At 35.8% G+C, this 27,316-nt stretch overlaps 1 protein-coding gene across 2 annotated transcripts; it reads right to left on the reverse strand.

The window, feature by feature from the left end:
- Positions 1 to 366: 366 nt before the first annotated feature.
- On the reverse strand, positions 367 to 16,892 carry LOC129269416 (TBC1 domain family member 16-like). 2 transcript variants are annotated; one of them, XM_054906913.2, is made up of 9 exons: positions 15,503 to 16,892; positions 12,672 to 12,851; positions 6,566 to 6,714; positions 5,767 to 5,901; positions 4,739 to 4,925; positions 4,369 to 4,463; positions 3,747 to 3,975; positions 2,417 to 2,577; positions 367 to 1,094 (listed from the first exon to the last, which is right to left on the reverse strand). In XM_054906913.2, exons 1-9 carry the CDS (start codon positions 16,796 to 16,798, stop codon positions 1,073 to 1,075), a joined length of 2,454 nt encoding a protein of 817 aa, XP_054762888.2. In that variant the 5' UTR covers positions 16,799 to 16,892; the 3' UTR covers positions 367 to 1,072. The 2 variants fall into 2 exon arrangements, with proteins under 2 accessions (XP_054762888.2, XP_063961810.1); XM_064105740.1 differs by having other exon boundaries at positions 708 to 900.
- Between the last annotated feature and the right edge of the window lie 10,424 nt (positions 16,893 to 27,316).

The raw sequence follows: 27,316 nt of genomic DNA on the forward strand, positions 1-27,316 counted from the left end.
TCCACAGACGGTTGCGCAAAAATCTTTTATAAATGTGCGAATTACATGGAATTTGTTTTTGTTTTGGTTTGTAGCAACAATTCAGAGAAAATAAGAAATGTAATTTTTCTTTATTTACAATGATGATTCCAAACTTCTCTCAGGAAATTTAAAAGAAAAATGAGAAGGGCAACCACTGACTTTAAATGCTCCTTCAGACAACATTGACCAAAAAAACTCAGCAACATTTTGTCAACAAAGTCTCAATAAAATTTGAGGCGACAAAGATGGTAAGAAAACATTTTTGTTGCTGCACTGCCTAAACACTATGGGCCACCAGGGGAGCATTTCATCAACATTTTAATCCGACAAGTTGTCAGATCTGACAACTTTCCTTGATTCTGATTGGCTGTGAGGTACTGTTACTATGGTAATTGTCGGATAAAACAGGACTTGTCAGATAAAACGTCCGACAAATCCTTTCATGAAACGCTCCCCTGAATTCTTAAAAATATAAAGGATGGGAAGAATCACAAGTTTTTTTCTGCACGACTTTGTTAAAATCTCTCTTATATCTGATTTTCGACACCTACTGGGGTCAGGTGATTCCCTGCAAAAAGCCTATGAGAATAAAAGAACCCAGTAATGAATGGGACTATAAAACAAGTATGTAATTCATCTATCCATGTCTGTATGCTTTGCAATGAAGCTAAGCTTTTTTTCTCTTTGCTGAGTTGGTTGTCTGAGTAAGGCCTTTAACGGTCTCCTATAGTTATATGAATGGGTAATTTTGGTCAATCTGGAGAAAATTTTCCCTACATTTCTTATCTAATAACTTTTGCGGGGTTACTCGTGCAACAATCAAAATGATAAATCAACTTTTACCTCTTAAACATTTGAAATCTTTTCTTCCTGTGTGAGCTTTGAATGGAAAAAAAGGTGGTGAAAAATAAATAAAAACAACAGAAGAATGAGATGTTAATGACGATCTGTACACACTGAGATGTAATCACAATGAAAAATATCGCGATGCAATGGGAAGGCAAAAATGTGTAATTCAAACCTCACTTTCTTTTATACTTTACTATCCACTCTAAATAGTAATCCTTGCAATGCTGTGGAAAAAGTAGAAATTTGCAGTCATTCAAGATTTACATATTGCAAATAAGAAAGGAACTAAATAACCTGTAAATTTGGTACATAATCACAGATATTGATCACCAACTGAAATTCAAATATGATCATTCATCAGAAACAAGATAGAATTTTGTTATTTCCAGTTTATTTCCAGGATATCAAACTTCATTAAATCTCAAGATAATTTAAAATACAATTATTGGAAAAGCATATCGCTGCTGGGCTGTTAAAATGTTTTATTCCACAATCCAAAAATGTTGAGGACACCTCAGAAAATGCTCTATCTACAGTTATGTAAGTAGCAACCTTCTTCCACTTACAAAGAGTTCTCTACAGGAATTATGAGACTGTTTTCAGACAATATGAGGTTGCCACCATTGAAATATTAAAAAAAAAAAAACTTTTCCTGAGGTATCTTCCAAATCCTTAAATTTCAAAATATCAGTTTATAACAGCCCAGTGACAATGGATGGTATTGTAAGTGATCAATTGTAGATACAACACCGTGAGGAAACTATTAATAAAACTTGAAGAGCTTTGGAAAACAGGTTTATTGATATAACATTTACACTGAATAGAGTTTTAGGCAGATCTCATTTTGATGTATTACTGTTGAATTGCCTTTTATTCAGCCAAATCAATATTGCACGATAAGATCACCAGAACATAAGGCAAGGTGTATATTAGATCAACAAAACTGGCAGACTCGAGTTACTTGCAGTAGCTTTCATACGATGGCAGCAAAAAGGGGGAAAAACAAACTTCATTACATTAATTTGGTTCTGTTCAGCAAACAATACCAAGTGTATTTACTGACTGTCAAGAGATAACCAAATAGTCCATGTATATATCTGATAACTGTACAATTATGTGATATTATCAATTAACATAAATCCATTACCCCCCCCCCCAGAAAAAAAAAAAGTATATATACATATATCTAAGATGTACTGTAATACATAAACATGTTCCTGTAGTGAAATGTCAAGAAGTGCCATATCTCCTATGAAAGTATGGAATGTATCCTAAAAAAAATTGTTAAAATATTTTAAACATCCTGACCATGAAAAATGTGGAACAGGGAGGGGGGGGGGTAATGTAATTTTTAAATATATCTGCTTGAGTAAACCATTGAAGTACATGTAAATGGTAAATAAAAAGAGTTGTTGTTTCTTGCCCATACAGTATACATACAAACAACATGCATGTTCCAAATATATCGCAGGCTTAATAGGAATCAATCAAAATTGATCAACAGGTTCAATCTTTAAATTGATTTCAAAATTGTTATCTCTTTCACCTGATGTGCGGGCAGTTGTACCCTGCCTCGTGAATGCCGACGCACTCTACCACTGGGGAATGTCCGCTGTCCCACATGCCTGGTTCACAGGTCCTACAGAGCTTGTCAAGGGTGCAGGGGATCCGTACCAGGGTCCGGAACTGGTGTAGGAGACTCCTCGCCTGAAGGAGGTACAAAGAAGTTCGATACTTTTTTTGAAGAAATAAGCTATGAGATAAGTTTACAGGTAGTATGGCACAAGCACCAATAATATAGATACCCTGAGCGTCATAATGGTAATGGAGATGATGAGGGTGAACAGAATCTGGGTCTTGTCTTACAAAGAGTTAAGATTGATCCCATCAACCTCAAGTATATGGAAATCCATCAGTGTCATAATTATTTCTACAGGAAATTTGCACAACGGTCCTCTGTACACAAAGAGAAGCACACTGAATTTTCAAGAAAATGAATGTATTAATTGAAGACACATCACATCGAGAGAATATTTTGTACAAACATGTATTTTGTATGGCGACGTTATTGGCTTTCCATAGTTGAGGTTGATCGGATTACTCGCAGCTCTTTGTAAGATGGGGCCAAGTACAATGGTTTCGAACTTGTGGAGGAGATTCCTTGTCTGAAGGAGGTACATGTACAAGGAAGTTTGAAAATTCATTCAAAAGATCTATTTTCCTGGTATAACAATGCAGTTTGCTGTGCAATTTTGTATATGATACCTACGCAAAATGTCCTCTGTGTAGCAGAATACTACAAAGAACTATCACAGGTAATATTTTGTTTTTCTTTAGCCAGGGGTCAGGCTTGACTACAACTGGCATTTGTCCTATCCTCCACTCCCAATTATTACCTATCATTTCATGTTTTAATCTATATGCTAAATGTCATTGTCTACACAATTAAATGTTTTGTATCTGTTGCTGGTAAAATCAATCAATGAGTCTTTATTTCATATTTAGTCTAATAAGTTACAATAAGGAATATTAAGGCCTGTATTCTCAAGAGGTTTCAATTGTAATGGACTATGCAGATATTTGCACATAGTTACTTATTTCATCCCGTACACTAAGAAAAATCCAATTAAATGTGTGGTTTTGGCATACGGCACTAAAATGGAAGCGTGGTAATAAAAGAAATCTGCATAATCCATGGTTTATACCATTTTACAATTGAAACCTCTTTTGAGAATACAATCCTAAAGGTCTGGTGGGAAAGTAAATTTCTGGCTTACAAAATTTACAATTTATTTGGTGCATCCACAAGTATGAGTGGTTACAGATATCACCACATCCCCCCCGCAAAAAAAAAATCATCTCCCCTCCCTTTTTACCTTCTTCAACACAATATCCCCATTCATCTGCATGGCAAGGTTGCTGAAATGAAGGAGCATGTCATCTGCAGGTAAAGACTGCTGGACGACATCATCCCCATAGATAGCAATGATAGCCAGACAGATGAAGAGATGGAAGTAATCAGTCTGGTAGTGTGCCCAACAAGACTCCCACATCCTCAGTGCTTCAGGCTCAGAGAACTCACGCTTGAAACAGAGAAGAATCCACCTGGAAATAGAAAGCATACTATAAGAAATAAAATAATATCAAAATCATTATCAATTTATTAATAAGAGACTAGAGCAGTGGTAGTAGCAGAGTGGTTGAAAAAAAAAAACAGTGGTGGCCTATCAGTACTTGCTGCTTCTACTATTACTATGATAAACTACTACTATACCATGGCTATTACTACAATTTATAGATTATTTTTACTTCTCTATGTAATAGTTTAATTATAATAGGCAATATAGTACCAGTACCAGTATTATGATAATTGCACTTGGTATGATCCCAAAATTCATGAAGTCATCGCCAAACTTGCATTGATCCAGTGAAACCTGATGATTTTAGTAGCTTATAACATAACTTGCCATTAAAATTTCGATCACATTCAACACTCACCTGTGACAGAACAGAAGCTCCATAGCATCATCAATCTGAATGAGATGATCCCAGAACTCAGGAAGCATCAACTTGATAAGCTCCAAGAGATAGGTCTGTGGAATTAAAACAGAAGAGATAACTGTATTCATGATGACTTCACAATTAAATTGGCAGCTGTGGCTCCCACAATTGAATGAATATCTTGACAGTGTTAATACCCTTCTTTCTTTATGCCCAGACTTTGGTAATGGTTTACTCTATAAATTTCCTTATTTACATATCATCCCAGTGTTCCTCTATCATTTTTATCTCAAAGTATGTAAAAATAAATCTGTTGCCAATTTAAGGACTGAAACCTAATTTACACCTAATGAAACTCATAACTCACCAGTTGCATTTCCATGTCTTCATCCTTGGGTGAGCTGACAAAGATGACATTCTCCATGAGGCTAACGAAGCACCAGAAGGCATCCGATTCATCCTGTAGCTCAGCCAGGATTGGGGCTAGGAGGTCGGACATACCCTGACTGTATCCCATCGACGGCTGGTAGGTAGCAAAGTTTAGCAAGATGTTTCTACAAAAGATAAGTATGTACAGATGTCACTGGGGACTGTAAACACATAACTAAGTGATTGATACTGGGACTGAATGTGTTGATGACTATATCCAATCAATCTTAAATTGTACAATCGATCTGAATCATCTTGTAGTTCAATTAGGGCTGGGGCTAGGAGATCAGACATGCCCTGGCTATATCCAATTGATGGTTGGTACGTAGCGAAGTTCAGCAAGATGTTTCTATAAAGATTATATCGTCGCACGGCTGGCAGAAGGGCGTTAGCTCGATTTTCTACCGAAAAACTTTTTTTTTTCGTTTTGATAGCTATTTCATTTGGTATAAATGTAATTGCCTACAATGACGTAATAATGACGTAATCACACGTTGTAAAAGGGCACAAGCACTCGCTGTCAAATGATTTATTCGAAAACTACTGCCAGCCACGTGACGAAATATGCGCAGAATTTATCAGTGAACTATTACTTGGGCTTTATAACACAAAGCCCAAGTGACTGATTTCGCGATTTTCGCAAGATGTTTCTACAAAGATTTTTTGTATTTGTATATTATCAAAAGTAGTGAAATGTGGGGTGTAGGGAGAGGGGAAAAAACAGATGAGGAGGGGGGGGGGGGGTAGGGGAAATGATAGAGAAAGAAATTAAAGAATGAACTGCCTTCAAGATAAAGAAATTAGAAACGTTATTAGAGTTAAGAGTATATTCCTTTTAATGCTCAGATGCTAAGAATCCTGGGATAGGCAGATACAGAAAGAGACAGAGAAAGAGAGAGAGAGAGAGAGAGGGAGATAGATAAAGAAGAAATGGAGAGAGAGGGGGTAAGTTTGCAAGTAACTGACCTCATGATTTCTACATTAGGGTTTTTCTCTCCTTTGAAGTATGGGTGAGTACGGTCCGTTCTCACTACGTCCTTGTCCACTGTGCTCTGGACTTTGCGATAAAACAACTTCATCTGATCTTCTGTCATCTCAAGCCTGAAAAAAAATATTGATTTCAGTTTATAGTATTAAGATTCAAAGGCCTTAATTAAAGAATGGCGGCCCCACGCAAGACAAATTTAAGTGTAACATTACCAATTAATGAAGAAGTAAGCAAAAAATTCATCCTTTGCACTCTTAAAAGCCAGAATACAGATCAATTACACTGAAATATACACGTGTACATTGGTGTGCAATTTTAAGGCAGTGTGATAGACTTGAGTAAATACATGTAGTGTGCAGTGCTTACAAACATTGTATTATTAGCACTATTTAAATGTTGCATGTTTAACAACATGTCAAGGAACATAAATTTGTGTGAATAATTGCAAGATAAACCATGAGATACTGAAATAGGGAGGACTTGCAAATCCTGAACTAGTTCAAAATATTTTAAAAACATACTTTCAATGTATTTTGCATAAGACCAAATGAGACGTTGTGTCAGATGCATAAAAACCAGCAATTGCTTTTGCTAGGCTTTTGATTGGCACTTGCTTGATTTTGTATACACGCATAAAAATGAGCAATTGCTAAGGCTGATCTAGCAATTGCTTTTGCTTGGAGCAATTGTTACTTTTTATGCATCTGACCCAATGATATTCCCAGCATACATCCATCATCCTAAATGTGTCCCCATATATCAAATGTTTCTTCTAACCTCTCCTTTTGAATATCCTCGTATTCAAGTCTCTTCTGCCCCCTGAGGGCGTTTCTCTCCTCAGTCGTTGAATCAAACACAAAGAATCCCAGGAGAAACGGCCAGACATCTCTTCGTAGGTATTCATCGACTCCCCCAAAGAACACAACCTGGTTATAAACAGAGAATAGGACAAATAACTGGATTACTTATTCATGTGGAAGGGCATACAGAACAAAATTGCCTCAAGGCAAATTTCATGTTCAAGAAGACAAAATAAAATAAAGCTTAAATGTCACCCTATCTTGAGTTTTTATGGGGGTTGATTACATTTTGCTGACACCAGACTCTGTGAAAACCAATAAATACCCGTGTATGGGGCTTTATCTTGAAGGGCTCAGCCAATGAAACTATCCCGCTGATTAAAATCACAAATTTGCACTTGATTGAAAGTTTCTTGCAACCCAATTAGACATACAATGGAGAATTTCATGTCCCTAATTTTCACTTCCTAATAAGTATTCAGTGTTGATCAATGTTTTTTTTTCTTCAGTGATATATGCAAAACATGATAAAGCAAATACATGTAATAGATGCAATTATCGCCTCTTGAACATTCCTTATGCTAAAAAATGTACTTATTTTAATTAAATCTATGTTCAGTTGATTTAATTTTGTCCATTTTTTCCAGTGGATTGTATTTGGGGACTTTTTTATGCTGTGTATATCAACATGTTTTGTTTATGTTCAGTATATTTTGTTTATGCTTTATAATTCCTACTATGTATCATTATCAATGTAACACTATAATCTGTCAATTTATTTTTGTTATGCATGGTGAAAAATAAAACAAACAAACAAATAGGGGTGGATGGGGGTACAAAATATGAATAAATTCAGACATATTTGACCACTTTTGTCCACGGCAGTGGACAAAAATCATTACAAGTAATGAAAAAAAAAGAAAAAAAAAGTATTGGTTATTGTCTCAGGCATCGTTTGAAGATTTGGAAATCAAATGATGTCTGAGACAATACCAGACCCCTTGAACAAATTTCCTATGTAACTATCCAAATGACCACTGTCTCATCATGTTTTTTTTTTGTCTTCATTTTTTCATTACTTGTAATGATTTTTGTCCACTAGTGCAGTGGCTTTGTCTTTGTGTTAATATATAATTTTACATGTTTTATACTCATTTCATATTTGATGTTTATTACTTATGTCATTATTTATTTTCAATCACTGTTTTTATTCTTGTATACATTAAGTTTATATGTATGTAAATTTGACAGGGCTCCTATGAAAAGCAGGCCAATTGGCTTGAATGGGACAACCCTGTCTTTTTAAAGAAAATGTGAATAAATAGATGCATTTGATTCTAAACACTCTTCGTTATAAATTATCCCTCCCTGCCTGCCCCATCCAACCAGCCAAGTCAAACTGATTATAAGCATAACATCTGTGAATAAAAACTTTATATAATATTCCCCTGCAACCTGCCTCGAGCACTCGTTGACTGTCCATAAATCAGAAACCAGAGAGCAGCGAGGCAACCTAAAAATAGAGCTTTTAGCATTTACTCTCTCTCATCTGATCGGTGCTCTTTATCCTCAGTGTGAACTATTTAAAATGCATGCCTCCATTAGAAAAAATGAAAAAGTTCCTGAGTAAATATCATTACTACTTGATATTGGTGCGGTATATTAGAGTAGGAGCAATGCATACATGTGGGGTATTTAACCAGGAAAGAACATGTAGAACATATGGATATGAATCCTTTTGTATATGTATGTACATTCCAGCTTTCTTTCATGTGTGGATTCCAACATATTTTTGCATATTGTGCTTTATACTTTCTTTTTATACATGAACAGGGATATCAAAATTATATTTCTTTTTGTCAATTCCAATTTGTATTACATCTTTCTTACAATGTATGTAAAATAAAACAAGACCAGCTTTCATTGCAAGTTTTGATCAAAATGAGGCTTAAGAACTTTCTTTCATTTTTAAAGTTTTTTTTATCTTAAATTTTAAATCCTACATGTACCTCAAGGGCAGGGGACAGATGTGTGTGGAGACAGAATAGGAGAGGCATGATAAAAAAATTACATTGAGAATTACTATTAAAAATGCCAATGAAAATCAAGTGAATCGACTTGTTCATACAGTAGACCTGGGATATCATCTCTCATCAAGTCTATATGTTCAATCCATGATTGTACTCAGCATAATCTACCACTCATTGCAACAATTTTAACTCAGCTTCAACTTAAAAAATTGCAGATAAATTTTATCTAATGCATCGCTTGAGTAATGTAATCAGCCATGTCAAAATTGATATTCTGAAAACCAAAAGAGTTCATACAATAGATGAATGTATCAGACAAAAGAGAGTAACAAGTTTATCTTTGATGCTAAAGAGCCTCTTTTGACAGAAACCTTTGAGGCATAAACAGTCATGTCACCAGAGCATGGCTTGTATGCCACATCAAAAGGTTACTGCACTGGAAATTGCAGTTTTATTGGAAAAATAGCACAGAATATATTAAAATGTATTCAGATAACCTTTGCGTAACTACTGAAAGAGCAGGGAGTTAGGAGTTACAATATTCATTCCCAGGCCACCAAGCATTGTATCAAATATTCTGCTAAATTCTGCACTGTCTTATTAATATGCATCCCATACTGTCCTCTAAGAGCCATTAGATTCAAATGACCAATCAAGGAATGAGATGAGCAAGGTCTCTCACAGGGTAGCTACATGTAGCAATCACCTCATGTTTTGAACCAGATACCGGTCACAAGTGGCCGATCAAGGGAGGCTGATGAGAAAAGCGATAGATCTAGAGCTCAACCCTGGTAATAAAGCTTCCAAAACATGATCACAGGTCTGAAGAGGAGGGGGTAGCTGACAAGACTTGGGGGGGGGGGGTCAATGCACATGTGTACATTTTCATGCACATGTACTCCTTTTCTAAAAAAAAAAAAAACAAGAATTCTGTTTCAGTTGGTGATGACTCTTAGGCTATTGTACATGGGCACACAAATCTCATCAATTATCCTTTTGGTCTCCTGCTGACATAAATATAACCCATTTTGTCTAATATCCAGTTGGGTGGTGCCAATTTTGTCTAACACTAGTCTGGATCAGGATGCATACAGTGCAGTAAATCTGGTTACAGATGAATTAATCAAAGAATAGACAAAATGGCAATAAGACAGAAACAACAATTTGACAAAATTGATCGAGGTGGTTTGAACAAACTTGAAGTTTAAGAATTATGATTGCCAATGCCTATATCATATCACCTGTAAGATAAAAAAGACGGCTTTCATTGTCTCTTACTAGGGAGCCCATATTACAACAGAAGGTGACATTTACAAAAGTGATGTCCTGCAGTGCATCTTTTGGAAGATTTAAAGGACAAGACCACCCCAACAAAAAGTTTATTTGAAATAAAAAGAGAAAAATACAAACTTGTGAGTGAGGGACATCATCGATTGTCTTATTTGCATGTCACTGAATTGTACATATAACTGTTTTGTGAAAAATAAGCGAAAGTCTAAAATGTCATAACGTTCTCATTTTACATCCGGTTTTGATGGAATTTTTTAATTTTCTCTTTTTATCAAAATCAACATTTTTCTGGGGTGGACTTGACCTTTAATAGAAGCCTCATGACTTATTGCATCTCATGTTTGATGACATGAATGTTTTTGAAAAATGTCTTTCAAAACACATACACATGTAGGTATCTCGATTATGCCTCCTCTTTTACTTCCCACCTATTGCTCCCCCTAATCCAAGGCTCGACATTAGCGGTGGCCCGGTGGCCCGGGGCCACCAAAAATTCACCTCGGGCAACCATTATTGATAAAATGTTAAGTTTTGGTGGCCCGAATCGGGCAACCAATAATTTTCAAAGTAGCGCAATTTTTCTCCCAATTTTGCACGCATTTATCAACTTTCTACAGCTCAAATTGCAAGCCAGTTCGTCATGCGCCTTTTTTGTTGATCTACACACAAATACACACACACACAGTTTGCATATTAGGCCTACAGCTATAGCATACCGTAGCTATTATCCAGCCAGCCGCGCCGGCCGGCTGGCGTGAGCTTTGCATGAAGCCACTGCATACAGCTGTGCTCTAGATCTAGCTCAGCCTATTCAGACTCAGGGAGCTGCGATAAAAAATGTTGCTGCTGAGAAATATTCCACAGAACTTTGAAAATCTAAGTCAAAGTCACCTTTTACACCAATGAAATGAAATTCTACAGTCTATATTACGAAAATCTGGTGTACCCTGATTATTTGCAAGTATTAAGAAGAGGAATTATGACCTCTCTTTTGACTCAAAAAGACCGATTTCCACATGAATTAATGCACATAAAAACACATAGGCAAGTACATCACAGTCCCACGTGTGCATTTGTATGTATGTTGATACTTGGTTTCTTTCGAAGCTGTGTATTTTCTAGCCTTAAACAAACAGACAGTTTCTTTCTTTCTTGTTTATAAATGACTTCTTAAACCACTCTTGAGAAAGTAAATACTTTGGGAAGGCATTTCATTGATATGAAATGTGATTTTTTTTCCCAACATTTTGGCAAATATAGGGAAGGACTTTTCTCACACTTTTTTTCCAATATAGTTTTTGCCGTTTTCTTTTTTTTTCTTTCATTTTTTTTTACAGTGGTTAAACCATTTATACCCCTTCCCATTGAATATGCCTGATTAAAAAATATGTTTCTACTGAAAATAAAATAATACAAACTAAAGGATATAAAAATAGAAATGTGCCATTCCCAAAAGGTAAGTGAAAATTATATGCTTGGCTTTTAATTATATTCCAGTCAGAATAGACTGTTGCCACAGCTGTTAAAAATATATGTAATGGCTTCTTAATTTTCCCCTTTTCCCCATTTTTATATTAACTTTGTTTTATTAATTTTTCTTTAATTTTCTTTTCTTTTTTCTCTCTAATTTTTTTCTTTTCTTTTTTTCTTTTTTTCCCTGTTCTTTGTTTTTTTCTTTCTTCATTTTCTTTCTTTTGTTTTATTTCACTAATTCCTTTTATTATTTTTGTTTTCTTTTTGTTATATACTTTTTGAAAATAATTTTCGTTTGTTTCTCCCTTTTATGCATTGTTCTAATTTTGCAGCATATTTTTCTGTGATTTTCTCCTTCTATATGCTGCAAAAGAGAAAACAGAAATAAACTGGATTTGGGGCATGCATAATCTAGGTTTTAGGATTCAAAGAGGAAGGAAGGAAAAACCATTGTTTTGTACATCTATCTGAGTTTGCTATGCACTATTTATTTACTTTACCATTATCTCTATACAGAGATTTTAAAAAAAGTCCACACAACCTGCGAACAATACAATTCATTTATTCACTTTCAATCATTTCATTTTTACAACGATAGAAACAATTATCAATTAGCAAAGTAAAATAACAGCAAACAAGGTTTACATACAAGATGTATAAAGTGAAAGGAACTTAGTGGTAGTGGCTGCAGAATTAATATTTCAGAAGTTTGTTTTATTAATTTTTAATGTTTTTCTTTATATTTTTCGGGCCACCAAACTTTAATATCGGGCCACCAAAAAAATTTATTTGATGGTTTTGGTGGCCCGAACGGGCCACCACCAAAAAAAGTTAATGTGGAGCCTTGCCTAATCCATTCACTCAATCCTTCTATCAATCATCCATTTAATAATTTTCTTTTTATAAAATGGAATGATTGGAATTGTAGATCAACAGCTCACTGCAGATAAGAAGGCCTTCTCAATAACAAATAGACTTTGAACTACATGTATATGTCCTCCCCTTTTGAAAAGTCACAGATCTGCCCCTTATTTTGTGACTAAAATTTAGGACCTCAATCTATCACAACCTTTTTATCAATTGATATCGACCCCCCCCCCCCCTTCCCCACAAGACAATCCTCAATTTGCATTCATGAACACAGTCTACATCTACCATGAACTCCACTTCTAACAATAAGTCAGAGACAACTGAAATTGCATAGATATTTTAAGGTCTCATTTACGATTGCATAATGGAAAAAATAAAATATTCCAAGTATACATCTACAAAATGATGAATTCTTTGTACCTTTCGTAATCTGAAGATGTCTTCGATCTGGCCTCTATCATTGATGTAGTTAAACCAGAGTTCATCATTGAGCTCACTGAAGAGACCTTCCTCAGGGTGGCAATCCTCTGGTTTCATACTGGATTGAATGATGTTGAACTTACGCAGGTAATGACTTGTTCCGTCATCGTTGTCAAGAGACTGGAGTGAGAAAGAGAGAGAAAGAATAAGAGAAAGAGAAGATTACAACAATGACTTAGAAATGGGTGATCAACACTCAAAGGGATTAAGAAGGGAGGGGAGAAGGGGGAGATAGGAGAGAGACCAGGGGAAAGTGTAATCCCCGGCTTCATCCCGGAATGAATTAGGTAGATTGAATGATCTTGACTTTCTACAGACTTTCTACTGGTTCTGTGAACTTCCACTATCAGTATCTACTGTACATGGATGGATACAAGGAATCAAGGAGTGTTTGTAGTTGCACTAAAATCTAAACCAATATTGAGGAAAGAAAGAGTGATGTGGTCAACTTGCAGAAATATTAATAGAGCAAATAAGAAAAAAGACAACAGAGAATACAGTAGTAAAAGGGAAAGGCATACAAACAGGACAAGAAATCAAGAAGAAAATGCATGATTGTCGGCAGCTAGTAAAGAAATGGAGCAGTTAATTAGGTAATAGATTAATAAAACACCAAACACATACGAGGTGAATTGATTAGAGCTCTTAAATCGAAACATTAATTAAAATACCTGTCCTTCACTGTACTTTTGCATGCATGAATTCATATCAATGGCAATCTTTATTTGTAAACATACCAGTACATGTACATGGCAACATATATATGCAAGAGATCAAAAAGACAAATAAATGGTATAAAAATAGATCTTGGGTAATTAAAAACAGATCATAGTGTCTGAAAATATTAATACTAGATGGATGTTAAGTAGTCAAGACATAAATATAATCAAATGCATGAGCATTAAATATTTTTTATGAACTAATATTATTTAAAGCTCTGTCTTAATTATGGGTAAACATGTGCTGATTGACCGATCTCAATTTCATTTTTACCCTAATATTTCTCTATTTCAATTTAATATACCCCCTGTACAATGTATGAATGATAAATTGGATTTAACAGTGTTCGAATCAAATGGCCTACTGCGGTGAATAATGCAGATTCGGATTGAGCAATAGACATTAATTAATATAAAATCCACATTGTAGAGATCAATTAATTGGCTGTCTAAATTAAGATTTAATGATGTTATTAGCATGCATAGTAGGTGTACATATGAACCACTTCCACACAGTCAAACACCTCTAAAAGAGATGAGTGTGGTATTAGCATGGCAATGGCATACGTGCAGATGGAGAAAAGAAGGCTATACAAGATATGGTGGCAATAGGTAAGAGAGGGGAAGAGACTGAGAGGGAAGAGGGAAGGATATAGGAGAGTGATTTACAGAGTAGAGAGCTGGAGGAGAGGAAGGGGGTGGTAGAGAAAGAAAAAGGGGACAGGGGTGAGAAAGAGAGTAAGGAATGTAGGAAGGATGAAAGGAATATAGAAAGAGCACAATACCACAAAAGGACAAGAGAGAGAGAGAGAGAGAAACATACACACATAAATGTAACACACACACATTAAAAGTAAAAGAAATATCTAGAAACAGAAAGTGTCAGATACAAGGGAAAGCGATAGAAAGGAAGCGAATAGTGATGGAGAGAAAATGGCATGTACCGTAGCTTTGATTCACAATAGGGAAAGAAATACAGAACAAGAGAAGAAAAAAAAAGAGATGGAAAGAGACATACATACAGAGGAATGTGGATAAAGATATTAGTAGAAAAAAAAGGTGATGTTCGATCAGATAGGAAATTGGAAATCCAATAGCGAGAACTTAGGCCTTTGTAGCGTGGTAATGAGCAGAGGGCAGACTGGGACTCACTTCACAGCTCTCTACCTACACTGTATCTATGCACATGATTGGTTGTAATGAATTAATAACCAGCCAATATGAGGTGCCTTAGCCCTGGCATTTCGACAGCAAATACAGTACTTAAAAAAAATGCTTTTATAGATCTCAAGTTTACACCATGAGCAGCACATATAGCAGAGGTGGAGTAATGCGATATGCATTTTGTGAACCTATAGTGAAATGTAAAAAACAACTACCCAGTATTACTGGATTATACAGTTTAATTAATTCGGTGGATTCACAATATGGTGCGCCATCTATCCGTTGCAGCGGACAGGCCAAATTTCTAACTTCGGGGTCAACATCGCGCGCAGGCGCAGACAGCGCACAGTGTGTGATGCTTCAAAAATGAAAATGATTTGGCAACAGTGAAGGAAGAATTCACCAAAAACGGTTTTAATTTTAGCAAAGAAATATGCAGCAAATTTCTCTCCCTCCTCCTGAACCCTAGTAAACAGCATAATCACATGCATACACTAGCAATAGCACGCAACAGATGTTGACTTTTTCCCATTAGGTATTGCGAATTTTGGACTGTCGGCTGCAACTGATAGATGGCGCACCATATTATGAATCCACCAAATTGCACATGTATTGTATGTGAGGGAAACTTCCTAAAATGACAAAGTGCTAGTTTGATAGTGCTCAGCATATTATTAAATATGAGTATGAAATTAAAGGACACGAAGCATTGAACCAATATTTGTCTTCATAAAATTGCACTTTTACAATTCAGTTCATGGTTTCCCTCCAATCTTATTTACTAAAAATTTCTGGGGGGATGGGAATTGTTATCTAAACTTTGACTGTACATTGACTAACTTTCAAATCAAGAACTTGAAACTGAATGAATTTTTTTTTCTCACTAACCTGATTGTAAAGTTTGATGCAGTTCTTCCAATGATCAAAGACTTCGGTCATCTTATCCAGACCACCATGATGAAAGTGCAGTATCTTGTACTGACTCTCTCGACTCGCGATGACCATCTGTCCGTTGGTACACTCCTCATCCGCAAAGAAGATTCTCAAGGACCTCATCTGGCACAGGTCAACTGAAAACACTCCACAGACTTGGTCCCTGGCTGGAGCACTGGCAGGGGAACCAGGACAGATGACCTTGCCACGGTAGCACACAGAGTTCTCAGGGAAGGTCAGGTTGTGGGTGGCGATCGGAGATGGGTGGATCTCGGGGCTGCAGGTTGAACTGCTATGGAGGCTGTAGAGCGGGACAAAGGGATCAAAGCTCTCATCAGGGCTAGGGGTGGAAGGCAAGGAGGATGGGTCCTGGTTGGAGGTGGTTGGAGTTGTAGAACTGGAGCGACGGGACATCTGCCTTGGAAGGACGTCGTTGGAGAGGCGTTCCAGGATGTTGTTGAAGGTCTCGGAGTCATCTGAATCGGAACTACTGACACTGTCCTTGTCTTCATCATCTTTAGGTGGGTGAACCTTCATCTTGGTCTGGAGCTCCAATTTAATTGGCCGACCCACTGGGCTATGGTTATCCCCTGGACTGTTCAGCAGAGCTGCAAGTCTCTGTTCTGTTGACAGCTCATCACTTTCAGATGAAACCTCATCTTTGTGGCCTTCAACTGTCTTGTTATCCGCATCATTTTTATTACAAGCTTCATTCCCTGATGCACCATCAACACCACTGTCTTTACCCATTTTTTGACGTTCTCCCTCTCCAATCCCAGAGTCCTGGAAGCTTTGAATCGATCCTTGAGGGCTCTCATTCCGACAAGACTCCTTTGTCTTTTCTTTACAGGCATTCTCCCTCACAGCCTCCTCCTCTTTTGACAATATACTCAGGCTATCACCACTGACATTGTCCAACTGGGCTTCATTCCTCAAAGCAATTTGCTTGCGGATATCCACATAGGTCACTCTGGCGGGACTGCTGGTGCTGCAGCTGGAGCGTTTCCTCTGGTTCAAGGATGTGTTTGGGATCCATGTGAGCACAAGGGATGTCTGTCTTTCAGAGACCCTCTGGGCACGGATTGTAAGGTATCCTGGATGGTGCTCCACGGTGGTTGACAGCACGGATGGCGGATGCACGCACACATTGTTCTTGCAGAAGATTATTTCTCCATCCAGTGGGGGCGCTCTCACATATTCAGGGTCGGATATTCCAAGAAAGTCACTAAACCTCTTCAGGAGGTAGGCCATGACGGCAGACAGTCTTTCAAACTCAACACTTCATCAAGTTGTACTACATGGAATATTCCCAACTTCAGGAATGTTTGTTTTTAAGCCTCAGAATCTGTAAAAAGAAAAAAGGATTCAGAGACATACATTTAAATTAGCATGTACATGTAATTGAAACAACTTCAGGGGGCATGGCATGCACATGTAGAGTAAAAAGGGTAAATTTTACCATTACATGTCATGATATGCAGGTCACATCCTAGACTTTACACAGAACATTTATTATCATTTTAATTTCCCCATGAATTTGGGAATTCGATTATATAATAAGCAATTTATGGCTTTTTCAGGTTTCTATCTCATTTGCTTTTGAAAAGTTCATCCATCTTTTTATGGCAGCTGCAGTAGACATGTATCTGGGAAAAGACCAGTATTTTCATGCATAAAAATGTATTCATCATTGAAAGCTTAGCTAAAGCTTTGATAAAGGGTTAATATATACTCTAGTATCATCTAACATTCCTAATAAAGTGAGGTGGACATAAATTGATTTTTCAACCATTAGAATTAAAATTTGACATTGTTTCATAGTTCTACACCCTCTTTTGACAATATTTCTATTTCCTTTTCAACAGGCTCTTGCATTTATCTTTAATAAAATTGATAGTGAGCGCTTATCAGAAATCTATAGATAATCATCTCCTGAAATTTCAGCCTATTCTATGATATATAGAATTCTTTTTAAAAAGAAAATGCATGATCAGATGTCACCAAGTACGGATTAAAATAAACACTCAGCAAAAAAAGTTCTCGGACACTTAGAAAACTTAAAATATTTCATATAAATATTTGATTAAAGGCAAATTATTGTATGTCAACATGACCAGACAATATTCCTCTTCCAGTATGACATGACATTTTCATGTTAACAGTCATGCATGGGCGGTTAAATGCTTTAAACAATAGAAGTGTCAGTAAAAGAAAATTGCAAGAAATGGACCATTCAAAAGCTAATGATCATGGCCATCCTGTAGGCATACATTCAACAATTTCAACAGGGGGTTGTCCCCATCGAGCAAACATTGTCCAAAGATTTCTGGATGACCACAATGTTCAGCGCTTGGATCCATGGCCCGCTTGTTCACCAGACATGAACCAGATTGAACACTTGTGGGATCAGCTAGGAAAATCGGTCAATCAAAGAATTCAACCAGGAGACCCTCTTCAAGATGTCCGGTGTTATCTCCTGGAAGAATGGGACAAAATCACCCCAGAGCAAATTCGTCGACTTGTGACAAGCATGCGACGTCAATGTGCTGCACTCATTCAGAGCCAGTGTGGACAAACGAGATATTGAATTTTCTTTTGCTTATGCCAAGATACTGAAATTTGACATTTTTTTCATCGACTAACTTTGACTTAAAATTCCAGTGGAATAGTGATGCATCCAAGGTGGATAACTTTCTCTTCTCTTTTAGAGTGGTATTTGACTTTAAGTTTGCTTTTATAATTTAATGGATATTTATGCCACATAACCTTTCACAATTGAAAGAATGACTGATTGTTTTATTGCAATTTTCTTTTACTGACATTGCTATTGTTTAATGCCTGTAACCAGCCATGCACTGACTGATCCATTTCTTGCAATTTTCTTTTACTGACATTGCTATTGTTTAAAGCATTTAACCGCCCATGCATGACTGTTAACATGAAAATGTCATGTCATACTGGAAGAGGAATATTGTCTGGTCATGTTGACATACAATAATTTGCCTTTAATCAAATATCTATATGAAAATTTTAAAGTTTTCTAAGTGTCCAAGAACTTTTTTTGCCGAGTGTATATTCATGAAAAATTGCAAAAATTTGTAGTCCAAATCATAACTGTTTTTATAGGGCGTACACATTCATAATCCAGTAGAAAATAGGTCACATAAATTAAGTTGTCCTATTTTCATTTTCATTCTGCATTATTAAGTACCATTCACTTGTAAGGTAATACCATTTGCATTCTTTATGACCATTAATAACCAGGCCTAATAGGGTCATTTGATATATTCAGTTGTTTACAAATACATATTGTACACCACATACAGTGTACAATTGTATAAAATCATGGACGTTTCAGAAACTTTTTCGAACAAGCTGGCAATCTGTCACCTTTAAGTTTAACAAACATAATTATTACCAATGTTTATTTCTTAGATATATGTATCATATCTCTTATTTTTCTTGCCAAATTTGCTTTGGCTGTCACAACTTATTGATTGTATAATAGGTCAGGTTGACTGAATGGCTATTTATTAGGAATTGTGTATATACCATGTTTATTTACTGTTTTTCTGAAAAAAAATTTGAAATGTTTATACAGTGTAATTATGCTTTTTGAAAATAAAGAACCCTGTGGAAGGGGATAAAAAAGAAAAAAAATGAAAATTCTTAACAATTAGCAAATTCAAAATTAAGTTGAAAATGACATTGTTATTTTTAGTGAAAATGGACAGTGTATGTCACACAGCAGTGCATGAGGGCTGAGATGAGATGGTTTTTAAAATTTACTTGTCAAATTGTCAGGTCAATGTTATTGATGTTTCTGTAATGGTGAAATGAATGACTGAATGAGTCTGTCCGTCCGTCAGTCAATGAATAAATGAAGGGGAAGAAAGGACAGAAGGAATCATCAAAATGATAAACCAAGGTGAGTAAATAAAACATATATTCAACTTCACTCACCTAATATTTATGATACACACCGAGAAACAGAAGTAAAAGAAATTAATCCAAATATTGTGAAAGTGAAATATTTATTTTTCGAAAAAAATTGATGTAAAGAGAACTGCACTGAAAGGATGATCAATGATGACCCAAAGTACAAATTCCTATCCTTGATCAGAAACTCTGGATTTTAATGCGATATCCAAATTGCTCAAAATCACATATACACTGTACATGTATTGGCTGTATCGCAAGATCCATACATTCCCAAACAGATGCTCTGCTAGCTTCAAACAGATGTCACAGCATCCCGTTGAGAAGCAATTTTCAAATGGAGACAACTTTCTGAATTGAATATCAGTTCTATTGTAGTATTCATGTCTAACCACTGTAACACACAATCAATTCCTCTTCCATATAATAATTGATGATTTGCTTATAATATAGATTTGCGGATGAACGAGGGGAGATGATACTTGATGCTCACCACTCACCAGCTCAAACCCATTTTGCTTTTAAATGATGAATATTGAATGAATGCATCGCACGGCGCCAGGTAGGAGAATGGCATAGTCTAGCATTTGAGACACTTTATCTCTGATAAAAAATATTTTATTAGAAAAGTATGTTATGTTTATGGAAAATTAATTCAACTCAAACACAATTCAGAGCATATATGGGCAATTTTTGTTTTTAAATAGAAAACAGTTCTGCAAACTTTTCTGTTCCCAAGAAGATAAATTCCTTATCAAAAGACTATGAAAATGTGTTGGGTCATTTTTCACAATTTGATTTCAGTGTGATATCATTCATGAAAGATACTATTTTCGTAGATTTCGCGAATTGCGGATCGGCCGCGAATTTATCAACGCACGAAAATATTGACACATTTTAGTAGGACCTTATCAGTGCCCATGTCCCAACAGGCCAATAGCAAAGCATTGCTATAGTCAACATCCTGTGAAATGAAAATTTGAGATATGCACCTATTATGTACAAAAAAATAAGGTTGAGAAAGTAGTAAGTAATTCAAAAAGTTAGCTAGAATTTTACTTTTTTATTTCTCAAACAAAATCAGAGCCTAAATTATTTCCTAACATATTTTTATCAATATTTATTCACTCACTGTGTAATATAGCAATGTATTTTGACTATTTGTGATGACATAATTTGATTTTATTGTCATCTGATTAACTCTATACACAGGTACATAACATTGGCAGCTATTTACATACTCATTAATATTAATGAGTCACATGACCAGATGTTTTAGATGTGTAAAATTCTGTTCACAAAATTCAAATTTTTTGCACTTATACCAACTTTTTTTTAATGAATCTAACAAATCACAACTTCCAAAGACTGCTTTTACAGATTAAACTGTGACAGGATGATTTTTTAGATCTAAAGGTACAAAAAAGAGAGATTTAAGCCACTTTTCACACTTTCAAACAGGGACATATTTATGTTCAAATGACATGTCAGCATGGAGGCCTTGAGGAGCACATTTTTGCACACGTGTTGCACTAATTTTGCTTCTCTGAAATGCTGTGGAAGTGTTTGGTACCTCTTCCGATTGCAAATTCAACAACCCACGAAAATGTCTGAACCCGCACGTTTCGCAAACAATAATATACGTAAAAATAACAGCTTATACAGTGCATAGCTGAAATTTTCCTACAAAAAATGACAAATTTGTAACTTAAAACCCCATTCTATCCATCTCGTGTTAGGCCTATTATTAGCAATGAAGGAAAAAATATCATGTCAATTATGAGAATAAAAGCTGATCAAATAGCAAGCTACCAAAATTCATTATCTCAAATCACTCAGTATGTAACAAATATTTTATTTCAGCATTGCACAAACAAAAAATGTGAATAAAAAAAGAACAGCAAATGAACAGAGTTGGCTGGAAAATACAGACTACTCTTCTCCAAGTCGAGTGTACACGTACACCCCACACTTCCCTCACTACACATTTGACGTACAGCATCAGTGTGAATTCCCCTCTATTATTGACAATCTCCCTGTTTGTGTGTGGGAGTGTGTCTGCCAGGAGAGGCACTTTAGAGCGTGTTTAGGCTGCATTAATCAGTGCAGATGGTGGCATGCCTTTTCACAGGCTCCATGCAAAAGAATCGAGAGCAACAAGGCAGTGGCAAATTTTTATGAAATCTTAATTAGATTTTGCCACCAATAGATTGCAAAAAATAGCTATTATTAGTATGGAGGGATACAAATACAAGGATCTATTAATGTAAAATAGGCTTTTGATCTTCCTTAATTATTACAAATTCAGAAAAAATGTGTCAAGTATGATTGGAGAGTCAACATTTTCGTAAGTCCTATGAATGTGACAACAAAACAATAATAATAATAATGATAATGATGATTATGATAATAATACTAATTGATGATACAGTAGCCTACCACAACCTATTCACTTTACCTGGATAGAGTGCAGCATATATCAATGAATTTCTTGCTGCAGAAAATGAATACACTGAGTTAGATTCAAATAGCTCTCACAGGACATGATTCAAAGGCCTATAATCCTAATACCTTTATACTTTAAATGGACTTTATCCGGCTTTCCATACTACTTACATATTACAAGAACATTTGTGTTCATCTATCACTCCAATGACCTGCAATTTTACTCATATAATTGAGACTCCTTGCAACACGTTGCAAGCTTTATAGAATATCATGGAAAAAATAGGGGCTTTTTTTCAATAAAAGAGGGGAAAATATATAAGTAACCTCATTGACCTCAAATGACATTTGACCTTGACTCTGCAACACTTTATTGATTTCATTAGTGATATCTGATTACCATATCACTTAAGTTTTATTCATTTTCTATTAAATATTTAAGAATTAATGAAAATGAAAATTACATGTACATGTAGTCCGATACGTTATTTGACCTTGACCCAGGGCCAGGGACATAAAAATGGAATCACCAAATTGCTGATACCGGGTAACTATCAAATAAGTTTTTATTAACAAAAAGGGACTTAAAACTTCAAAATTATCTTTAAAATTCACCATCTTAAGCTTTTGAGGTTGATACCACAAATTAGTCAAAGTTAATTGACCAGAAGCGACCTACATGTACAACCATTGTCCAGTGAAATTACATTATCTTAAAATTTCAAAATCTCAATATCTGGTTACGTTTTTGGTGCTGATACAACATAGTTAAAGTTCATTGACCCCAAAGGACCAATGAAAGTTGGTCAACCTGATGTTCAAGGTATATGAAATAAGTCCTTACACTTTCAAAGTTGATGACATTTCAGAAACCTAACATGTGTTTAGATTTTAATGTTGATGATGACGCCGCCATCGGAAAAGCGGTGTTTCTGACATGCTGAACTGCCATGCGGGTGAAACAGAAATCAATGAATAGATTTTATTGTTCAAAAAGAAGAATACAGGTGACTCTGCCTACATGTAAGTTAAATCTCCTTTGGGGACCACAAAAATCTGTTTGACTTGGGAAAAACATGGCATAGAAGATGTTATTTAAGGGGGAGCAAACTGACCAACATCATGTGTGGTCTCTCACTTACCATTTGAAATAACTATTAGATTGGATTTGATTTATTTATTTCCACATTCCTATAACAAAAGTATATAAAAGTGTAATCATTTTTTTCTCAACATTTTCATTTCGTTTATTTCCATTTTCAACAATTACAGTTTGTTTTGTACATTTTGATATATAAATAACAAAACATAATTCAAGTATTCCTGTACAAAAATTATATTCAAGATTATTACATATCAGGTTGGAAATGGAGGAGGCTGCTAAAAAGCGGAGCTTGTATAGAGTGCAGCCTCCTAATAAATATTAGTGTAGTTGCATAGCATATAAAAATCAAAATAACAACTTGAGCATGAACCAGTTAAATTAAAAGGAAATAGTGGAAATTAAAATAGAAAAGGAAATCAGAAAAAGAGAGATTAAAGGTCTCCAGTATCCAGCCCCAGCACTCACAGACAGACCTCGCTGATCAACAGGAAAACGAAAGGGATGGAAAAGTGTACGTGACATGTTTGATTTTAAAAAAATACAAGAGTTTGAGTGATAAAGATGGTTATATTTTTTTGAACTTATATATATACATGTATTAAGGCTTGGTGATTCTTTGATGTTATTATTAATAGTTCCCCAGAACATAACTTAACATAACATAAAGCAAATGACATAATGAATAACATATGCATACATATATTCTAACAATCTAAGTGAAATATATTTATACCGGATATATTTTTTTAAATCATATATATATATATATATATGTATATACATATATTGACATAATACATTTTTGAAATGTGGGAGATCTCCATCTTAAGCTTAGAGCTTAAAATTGATAAAGGCCTCAAAAGGAAATGGAAAACTATCAATATTAATTAAAACATAAATTATCATATTTTATAATTTTCCTTGTAAATGAGAAACTGAAATGTGTTCAAGAGGAAAAATATTTTTGCTTCTTGGAGATCATTATGGTATGAATGTTGTGGATGAGGGTATTATCATTTAACTAGGTCTATATAACCAGACTACACTTACTCAGAATGTTGCATTATGGGTTAGGAACCTGGCCATATTTGAGTACTTGAGGGCAGCAGGTGGTGCTATCAAGGCAAATGGTTTAAAACCAGTTCCAAGGGCCGAGGCATTAGAGTTTTCCTTCCGTTGCGCTCCAAACACAGAAGAATCCCCATACCATCGCAGCAGATGGAATCACTGGCCATTGATTGGCTGATTGCGTGGCCCTCTTCCAGCGCCAGCGTTGTGTGTGAGAATCACCGGCTATAAGCTTATCTCTGCAGAGGACTACACTGTGTTGGTAAAGCTGCCAGTGCAGTGTGTATAGTTTGAGTGCGATTGTTTGGATGATATTGGCACTTTGGGAGGCACCACTCAAAGTCAAAACAAAATACGTGTTTTTTTAATCAACATTTACTCAAAATCTAGTTCCAGGGTCCCATAATTTTTCATGTTTATTTTATAGTTCCAAGCATCATAGTTACATAAAATTTTAGTTCCAGGACCTCTTTTTGCAACATTTAAAGAAGTTCCAGGGACCCCTACTTTCATGATGAGCCATTCTGGGGCCCCCTAATTTTGATGTGCCAGTGACAAATCGGGTCGAGTGCCCCCTCCCCTGGAATTCTATTTGTCAAAGAGAAGAGTGGGTGTTCATTGCTGGCCAAAAAATTCTTCAGGTCAAGTCGATCGATCTTCAGGTCCATTATTTTACCGATAGCATATCCCAACCCCAAAATTGTAATAAGGCATTTATTTTAACATACATTGCATTTCATATCCTGCCTCTGATTTATGCATACATGTATTTGATTATACAAGTACTCACTTTCAAGAATTTACTATTTTTTAATTACTAAAGACACGCATGTACCTACCTTTCAATCCAAATACTCCCTAATGACCAAATATTATTTCATAATGACAAATTATTTGTTTGCCTGCATGGATAATTTCATAATTATTTGATACATAAACATTACCTTGAATTCATTTTTTTTCCACTATAATATATTTCACTAGGATCTTCTATTGTATTACTTGGTGTTAAAATGTCAAATAATGTTATTCTGGATATCATTTTCTCATGTAATTTATTGAAATGCTCTGATTTCCTATAAATGTGACTCTTTTGTTGTGCTGACTTAAAAACATGTATTACATCTCCTTCTGTTTCCTTCTTAATTGACCATTGATTTTAATCTTGGTTACTTTTATTTCTTTACTTCTCCTTTCCTCCCATTTCACTCTGCTTTTCTTTTTAATATGTTCTCACTTCTTTGTCCTACCTCTGCACTGAGCTCTCCCTGTCAATTGCAGGCTATTTTCATTATTTATTGTAACCATTTAATTTGTATATTTGCGTATTTATGTTTTTTATGTCTGTAGGTCTATAGTATCTCTGTAAACTGAACGTTATTCATTCTTTTGCAGTTTTGGCTGCTATTTTCAATGTATATTTGAAATAAACCATTGTAATTCTTCTTCTTCCTGTAAAGTACAGACTGCCGTTTGCATATTATCATACTAGTTTTACTTGGCAAGTGCGCAGATGAATAGTGCCGGTAAAAATCTCTACAAAACTACGGTATGTGCAGCTAAAAACAGAAAAGGCCTTATAAACGAAGGTTCCTTTGCTGCACCTCCTGTTGAAAGATGCAAGAAAAGGTGCTGTGGACTATCTTGGCTGGGAGTGAGTTTCATATTCTGATAGCATCAGGAAAGAATGTGTTTTGATATATTTTGGTTCTGGCATATGGGATTTGCAACTTATCAGGATTTCCATTTGTACATGGTGCAGTTGATGAAACAAACTGGACATGTTGATAATGCAGTAAACCATGCTCACTCTCTTTGACGGAAACTTTTTTTTTTAAACAAGAGCACACCTAGTTCCCAAGAATGTGTATGGCAGTTCCATTTATTTGAATGCAGGATAAAATGCCTCCCTCACGGGCATAGGTGCCGCGGCGGGGGATCGAACTCCATATTTTCCATGTATAGTCAGGCACCTTAGACCAATCGGCCACAGCATCAAGACATGGCAGTATGCAGCAGGGGGCAGTTCTCCCCCCCCCCCCCCCCCCGAAATTTTGAAAACTTACATTTTTTTACTGAAATTAAAATTTTCACAAAATTCACCAAAAGTATGCATGAAATCCCTACAAATATCAAAATGCAAAAGTGCCCAATGACAAGCTCCATCGCTCCACTCCCTCGCTTTAGAGTTTTTTTTTTTGAAAAAAAGTTAATAGTCAGGGTGCGACATAAGCGCTTGCCCGATTGCCTGGGGCAAGTAAAAGTTAGAGTCAGGCAAGTGTTTTGCAGTAAAGACAAAAACTCTGCCTAAATTAAAACTCTTCACCTTCTTTGCAAGTACATTCATTGGATTGTCCCTGCTTAAAAATCAGTGATTTCTGTAATAATCATCAACCCAGTCAAAACCTATTTTCAAAATCAAAGGATTACAGTATGAGTAAAAATAGCTTCTATATTTTAGACATTAACTTAATTCTCAATGTGAAATAAAGTTTACAAAGTTTTCCAATATTTCACAAGCAAAAATACAGAAAAGAGAGAGAAAAAAACAAAGTTAATAACTTTCCTAAATTCAAATTGCAAGCCAGTTTGCGCCATTTCTTTGATCTACCCGGGGGGGGGGGGGCACTTGCATTGACGAGTGGATACCATGCGCGACCAAAAAAACACGTAAAAAGGATGTCTTTTTCAAGATAGGGCACGTTACGTACGTAACGTAATAAGGGTATCAAAAACACTAAAATAATGAAAAAGGGGTATCTATTTTCGCTAGGAAAGCTACGTGATTAGGGTCAAATTTGCGAGGGGTATAAAAAATTAAGACTAAAATGTTTTATAAAGGATGTACTTTTTGCTCCAAGCGTCAGCACTACGTGTTTAGAGTATGATTTGCGCGAGGTGTGGGAGGTGGGGCTGTACTACCTGTACTAAACCCAATGATGAAGGTAAAGGTTTAGGGGTTCAATTCAGGGAATACTTGCCAATATATCGTTTTGTTTCCAATACTTATTAAGGGTAGGGTTTCACACGCCAATACTTGTTAAGGGGTGCATTTTCAGAATATGGAAAATACGTGTTTAGGGTGCTTTTCGGGACCCATGGTCGCGCATGGTATCCACTCGTCAATGGAAGTGGCCCCCTGGGTGATCTACACACAAACACTAAGTCAGCACATGTGCATGCATGCAGGAGCAGATTGATTGTTCTCAATG

The sequence above is a fragment of the Lytechinus pictus genome, chromosome 10 (genome assembly GCF_037042905.1).
Source record: "Lytechinus pictus isolate F3 Inbred chromosome 10, Lp3.0, whole genome shotgun sequence".
NCBI classification, from domain to species: Eukaryota; Metazoa; Echinodermata; class Echinoidea; order Temnopleuroida; family Toxopneustidae; genus Lytechinus; species Lytechinus pictus.

Coding starts and splice junctions, on each gene's coding strand:
- LOC129269416 (XM_064105740.1), bottom strand. CDS start 16,798: ATGGCCTACCTCCTGAAGAGGTTTAGTGACTTTCTTGGAATATCCGAC. Junction 6,715..12,671: donor ACATCTTCAGATTACGAAAG/GTACAAAGAATT, acceptor GTTTATAACCAG/GTTGTGTTCTTTGGGGGAGT. Junction 901..2,416: donor TACAACTGCCCGCACATCAG/GTGAAAGAGATA, acceptor TTCCATTCAAAG/CTCACACAGGAAGAAAAGAT.